Genomic DNA, 7,496 nt, shown 5'->3' with positions numbered 1-7,496 from the left:
TTCAACGCAAATGGAGAAAATTTCCATCCAAGAAGTCTAGACTCATGACTCATGATATGACCTGTGATTGGCTGGTTTAAGTGATCACTTTACCACAATATCCCTATCTCCACCCAGTGGTGCATAGGGCACTGCATTGGTAATCCAATTGCATCGTATCTAAATTTTACTTTAAACAAAAGTAAAGTGATCAATTTATTTATTTATTTATTTAACACTTTATATACATATACAATATATATACATATAAGGGCGGGCATATTGCCTTAAGGCAATTTCTTCCTACCTACCTACCTATCAATCTTACGCTTCAAATGAAATATAGCAGTGTAGAACCACCCTTAAAACCCCAATATTTCACATACTCGTGCCAGTAATCGAAGCCGAGACCTCAACACGATAGGTGAACGCTCCAACCTCTACACTACGAGACGCACTTATCTCCAATTGATTTCCTTAGTCAGGATTTTTACTAGAGAGAAGCAATTTGGTTCTTTCACACATAGGACTGTACTCTTTATCTGTCCGGACACAGATATAATTTATCACTGTAATATGATATTCGCTATTATGTCTCATTATTAAAAATCAACAACACAAGCTTTGTTAAGACAGTATTTATTTTTTTCTACCCATTTTTACAAACGTTAATAGCATATTTTGTTAAAATTTAATCATGTCATTTTAAATATTATTTCAATTATAATCATTTGATTCGATACATAAAAAATTGATAGGGCACATGGGAAGGAGATTCATTATTCATTCTAACACAATTCACAAACACTATGATAAATATATAATTTAAGTGACAATATTAAAAACATAATTGAAATAATGTAAAGTTTGAATATTGCCAAATTTTAATCTAATTAAGTTGATTTTAATTGTTATTTTCCAATTTCGTTAACATAGTTCAAACTAATAATTCATTTTAAAATAGAATAAACGTTTTTGTAAAATTAAATAAACAAAAAATTACAATTTAATGCTAGATTTATGTAAAACAAAATATCTTTAAAACCCAATATTTCAATTTCACAACCCAGAATAAGTGACAAAAATACTTTATGGAATGCTGAAATTAAACAAAAATCTCATCATTATCAAATCACATTTTCTTATAGTGTTTTATTATTTTAATTATTCAAAATTCAAATAAAATTATAGGTATAAACATTAACTGCCCTTTTATAAAATAATATTAGGTAATATATCATAAGCAATGAAAAAAAAAAAGATTTTACAATGTTAGAAACGTTTTTTTTTTTGCATGCAACTATCATTCTGTATAAGAAAAGCATAACTTATATGTTAAATAAAAATATTTTTCTGACTTTAAATATTTTAAAAGGGAGGTATTGAAATACAATAAAAAGTAAAGTGCAATTACTTCTCCTGAAAATGCATACTATAGTTTAGATTCTGCCCTTATTCTTTTGTATTAACAAAATGTGATTCTAGGATCATAATTTTAAATTTTCAACAAAAAAGTCAATTTAGGTTTGAATTTGATGATATTCAATATAAATACAACAAATTTCACATTTAAAAAAAATATTACGTTTAAATAAACAAAAATTGCGATGGTAACAGTATTATTATTTTTACTGCGTGACATCAGATGAATTTTCAACAAAGATTCAAAATGGCATTTTGGGCCATACCACATATGAATAACATTACCACACCATGTTTGTTAGAAGCGCACTCGGCGGGCATGACGTGTGATGTCAAAGTGATGTGACGCCAACTGCGGGTAAAATTTTGTATGTATTTGTTTTTAAACCCGAAAATTAAGAATAAAAACTTGTTTTTTATACACTGATACTGTAGAACTCTATTCATGCGAACTCCAGTCATCCATATTGCCAAAAATCCAAATCAGGAAAAAAGATTCTCACCATCAAGCGTAAGAAGAGACCTCGCAGCTTGTAAACGAGTTTCTTCCTCAAAGAAATCAACTTTGCTGGACATGTTTAAATAAGTTTTTAATGTGATTCCAATTCGCTTTATTATTTCAAAAGCAATATAAAAGTGATCTTAGAGTAAATGTGGCATTTTCTCTTTAAAAATTGGCTCTATTTAATGGTTAATCCAATTATCCAGATTTTTGTATATCTGGATAACGTCTGGCACTCATTAACCTGATTAATTAGAGTTTTACTGTAATTACATTATTACACTCATAAGAATCTGCTCTGAATCTCCGAAGTGATTTCTGATTTGGGAAATTATCCTATTTAAAATATGCGTGTAATATTTGTTTCAAATTAAATAATAGTAAACTGTGGTTTCAAACAGTTTTACTAATCTGTTATTTGAATCCTGAACATAATATGGACAGATAATTAAAAAGGATAAAAATACGACAAATATGTACATAACAAAAATAAAAACATTTATGTAAATAAGTAAAAATTAAATATCATCGGAAATAACATGTTATTTACAAGTAAAACTAATATCATAAAAATAAGTTATATGTTAAAATACTTAGTAGAACAACACTTAGATAAAATGCTGAAATTATATATTATATTATGTATTTGCATCCCAAAACATGAAAGTAGTCTGTAAAATATATTTATAATAGTTAATGTGATAATAATATTAACCGATGCTTTTTAAGTAAGAAAGAACAGCGATCAAATACAAAATAGATCATAATATTGCACTAATTTTTAAAACTTTGTTAATACATAGTAATATGGTAATCCATACAATGATACTGAACATAATGAGCTTATCAGATAAGATTTCCAAATACAAATGAATATTTTAAAATACCTAAACTCAGGGCCAGATCTAACGGGATCTAGTGCACGTCTCGCTTACAAAAAAAGGGATGGGAATATACTCGTTTGTAAATTAATACGAGCATGTTATTCTTTCCTTCCTTGTAAGCAAATATCTGATTCTTTAAAACTGAGCCTATTGTAGGCATTCTGCCAAGAAAAGAAAAATCATAGCATTTTAATATTGCTTAATTGAGGGCGTTAAAAGTAAAAACCCTACCGTCCATGATCACTGTTTTTGGGAGTTTTTCCAAGAGTTGGTTTCAACAAAACAAGTAACGAAGAGACTATTTTTTAAAGTTCAATGTGAATCTGGTGTGTTGTAGAACCAGTAGCGAAAAGATTATTCATTTTAAGTTCAATGTGAACATTGAATTCAAAAGACATTGTCTACGTAAGTTCAACATGAGACAAAAAAAAAGATTTTTGGCGTTTTCAGTTGAATGGGACAAGCCGGATTCGTTTCGGATTTTGAAATTGACCAATAGACTGTTTGCATTAGATTAAATTTAATACTGCGAATGTATCATCCCCACTAAAGAAGCAAGCAATACCCGTGTGTATATCCCTAAATCCAATACAAAGGATGACATCCTTGATTGACGGAGACATACTTGATTCGCGTAAAGGCAGTAAAGCGAATACGCCATACGTAACTGCCAGTTTAACTGCCACAATTAGCTTCGTATTGACACATACAACAATAAAAACAGATTTTCTTGTATAAATAAATAACACAATATAAACTGGATTTAAATTTCTTTGTTTTTTGTTCCTCCTGAACATTTTGATAAACGGTTCTTACATAGACAAAATACACTTTTTGCTACTGGTTTTGTTGTTTTCCCAAAAACAGTGATGATCATGGACGGTGGCATTTTTGCTTTTGGCCCCCTAAATTAATTTTTCACTCCATTAACTTTTGCAGTAATGCTGTATGAAACTTTAACAAAAAGTGCAAACAATGCATGTTATAACAACCCAAAAGAGCAATTCTGATAAAGATTTGTTTTTAAATAAAATAATTTGAGAAGTTCGGATGCCATGATACTTAAGAACTAGTTCACTGGTGTCCCTTCAATATTTAACAGATAAATGAAATCAACTTACTGGTAAAAACACAAAATTGAAAGGTTTACAGCACTGTAAAAATTACAATGTCAATCCAACGCATTACATAATTTGTTTATCAATTATGATATAAAAGCCAGGTTCACATATATCAAATACTGTATCTCATTTGTTGATGCCAAAATCACAAATCTGTCAACTTTGGAGGGATATTAAGGCTAAAAAAAGTATCTTAAATCTAAATAGATTTAAGATACTTTTTTTTAGTGGTTAAGTTTAGTTTAAATAAACTAAACTTAACCACAATAAGTTTTCCTAAGTCATTACGCCGTGTGTTGTTCGTACTATTTACCGATGTTTCGGATTACATTACAGCGTCCATCATCAGGGTTGATGTTGTTTCCATTAAGTACATAACGTTACACATCTATCTATGTAGATAGATGTGTAACGTTAAGTACTTAGGATTTGTACAATTTTGCAGTCGTCGCTGTCCACAGCTTTAACCCAGAAAAACTTACTGTGCATCTGAACAGCTGTGAAAATCAAAGAAGTTTAAACTTAACCAGCTTCGAAACGAGGAATATTCAGAAAATAAGGTCCATTGGTATTTCATGCCATCTCAGGGCTGCGATTAAAGTTTCACGCAAGCATGGTAACTTATCCTGACCTACTGTGGAGTTGAGGCCATTTATAAGTTAGCTGACTTGTGTATGCCTTATGTAAAATTGAAAATCCCGCTGCTTGTGAGCAGTAAGGTCATTAAACCAGTCCACATTCGTCACAGATCTATGAAGTATACGGTGAACATGTGGTAAGTGATTTAATGGTAAAGAGATGGGTGAGAGTTCAATAAAGGTCATGATAATATCCAAGATGAATAAAGTGGGCTTTCCCTTTTCCATAAAGGTGGTAGCAGAGAGAGCGGTACCCTTTTATGAAAAGGAAATACGAAAGCTTGTGCTCCGCTATGACAAAACAGCCTACAAAATAGCGGGAGATATGTAGAATTTTTTTTTTCCACAATATATGTTTTTTCTGAATATATATACTAGTTTTCGTTAACCTGTCAAACGTAATTATATTTCTGGATAAACCTCGTATTAATATATTTATGCAGTTAAATATCTGGTCTTAAAACATTTTCATAAGTCCTGTTGTAGTGTTTTTTGTAGCATACCTTTAAAAACTGGATGGAATACAGATTCACAATTTTGGCATACAGACCAAATTATACGGAGCAGAAAATATTGTGTGGTATTATAATATACAAATTTGTTCAAATCTTGTATGCAAATGTGAAATTTCAGTTGATCCAAATTTTTACGCAAATCTGCACACACATTACGATGTAAAAATTGTAACATAAGCTGCCATGACACTTTTTGAGGCATTCTCATAAGAATCTGTTAAATTTCTAGTTTGAGATTTCAATAATATATTCTGTGTGAATTGTGCGCATAACGCATATTTATTGTGTTTCGTTTGTTATGCATGCCCACAGACTATCAGTTTTCTGATCCGCATAATATAGGCATTAGAATGATGGATATAAGGAAACGGCTTTATAAACAAATAAATATATTTACAAACGAAGAATGAATATTTGATGGAACAGACTCCAGTCAGATTTAGAACATCTCATGGGCTAACATTAAGCTCAATTCCTATCACAACTCCTATACACTTAAGCACATTAAATATGCTAACATAGTTGCTTTCTACACTTGGGAACATCCCTACATCTATTCTCTATATTTCCATCCGATAACAATTGAATAAAGTTAAACATTTACTATGCATCTTTTGTGCATTTGAGTCATAACATGTGATTATTTTTCAACTAAACGCTAGTGTTAACAAAGTTAAGTACATATCAATATAAATTATCTAGTCTCAATTATTTCATTGTGATTACACGTAGTTTCTATTTTTATCAATTGACAATATGATTTTCCAAGTAAAGAAAAATTAAGATTAACCATTCAATACACTTCTGACAAACTTCTACATTGCGAGAGTTTGTTCAGTCAATATGGACAAATATAAAAATATTTTTTGTTGAGATATGGGTGAATATTACGACAAATCAAAAAATAATTGTAAAATCGGAGAATAATGTCTCGTAAATATGTGTGGTATATACATACATAAATGTTCAAAAATAATTATAAAAAGTGTGAATTAAACCCATAATTTAAACACACTGTTTTCATCATCATAGAAAATGCTATAAAATCACAAATACTTGAATTTTGAATCATTAATGGATACATTTTTGCAATACCGTACAACCTGTTTTATTTTAAGAAAAAGTTTTACTTAAATAAATTCATTACAGAGACCTCAGTCTCAAGCCATTGGTTTATAATTATTGTTATTTTTACTCTAAATTATGATAGTTTTCCTGATACTCCAATGGTATTTTTGGTGGACTAAAATCGTAAGAAGTATATTAACAGAAGTGCTCTAAGGGTCCCCTGCCAAAATATTAAATTGATAGTTACGCGGTATTGCAGTATCACGGACGCTATTACGAATTATATAACATTTTCTTAAAAGGTGAAACATTTTGGGCAAAAACCTTAAGATTCTGTAGTTACGACTTATCTTGTTTACAGTATTACATATTATAAAAATACCTAAAATGCGGACATTGAATGTCACAAATATTTTGTCATTGGACAGCTGGGTAAAAGCAAACGAGCTAGTAAATTATCCAAAAGTCTTGGGAATGTTCTGATAATTTTTCAATCAATTCATAAATCTTATTTTTAAAACTACATTTAACATATCAGACATTATAAAAAGCATACCTGTTATCCAGCATATTAATGTTGAATGGACAGACAGTAAGTAATAATTTAATTTATTTTATAGAATGTAAAAAATATTCTCGATGTGATAATTTTAAAAACATTTTTTTATCGAGATACTTCGCTATAATTATTTAAAAATACTATTAGAAAAAAAATATATATAGAAGAGCGTAATGCAATAAAAACGTTTTCAAAACAGCTAATTCAATTTTGAAAATTCAAAAAGGCTTCTAGTAAAAAAATATTAATTTACACAACTTTATAATTGATATTTTTTCCCTCTATACTACGTCGGTAGGGTGTAAGGAATTCTTCTTGGCGGGCGGTAGGCCGATGATGGCCACTTTTCCATCTGCTAGAGCCACTATGATATGCGTGTTCTGTGGAGTGATCAACACGTGTCCGATGGGGACGTGCAAGGGGACATCGTATACTGGCTTGAGGCTGAAAAATTCAATGTAAGAAGGAAAATTGATGGATTACATTTTTTTTACATTACATTTTTTTTTGCACCACAACAGGCCAGGAGGCCTAATTATAGTAGTGAATTACAATACAGAGCACCCAGGCTTGAAAAAAATCACATTTTTAATTTTTGAGTTCTCACCGGGAATCGAACCCGGAACCTTCCGTGCGTGAGTCAAGCGTCTTGACCACTACACCACGGAGGCCGTTTTCAAAAAGGAGAAATCTTAAATTTATTGCGAGAAGCATTGAAATCTTTGGAGACTTGAACATTTTCAAGAGGGTTTTGCATTCTGGTTTGCATTGGTTCCGGGTTCGATTTCCGGTAAGAACACAAAAAATT

General features: G+C 30.5%; 1 protein-coding gene across 2 annotated transcripts in view; it reads right to left on the bottom strand.

Annotated features, from left to right (window-relative positions):
- Positions 1-602: 602 nt before the first annotated feature.
- The window catches only part of LOC148274246 (neurobeachin-like protein 1), a 217,125-nt gene continuing 210,231 nt past the window's right edge, over positions 603-7,496 (bottom strand). For both annotated transcript variants that reach the window (XM_088237390.1, XM_088237388.1), the window contains one exon: positions 603-7,132. In XM_088237390.1, the coding sequence (XP_088093516.1) occupies positions 6,970-7,132 (163 nt within the window). In that variant the 3' untranslated portion in view covers positions 603-6,969. The remainder of the gene's footprint in view (positions 7,133-7,496) is intronic.

This window comes from Micrasema longulum, unplaced genomic scaffold (assembly GCF_059751315.1).
Source record: "Micrasema longulum isolate JH-2025_06_02 unplaced genomic scaffold, ASM5975131v1 h1tg001714l, whole genome shotgun sequence".
Lineage (NCBI taxonomy): Eukaryota > Metazoa > Arthropoda > Insecta > Trichoptera > Brachycentridae > Micrasema > Micrasema longulum.
Note: the sequence above shows the minus strand (reverse complement) of the source record. Positions and strands in the feature narration are given on the sequence as shown.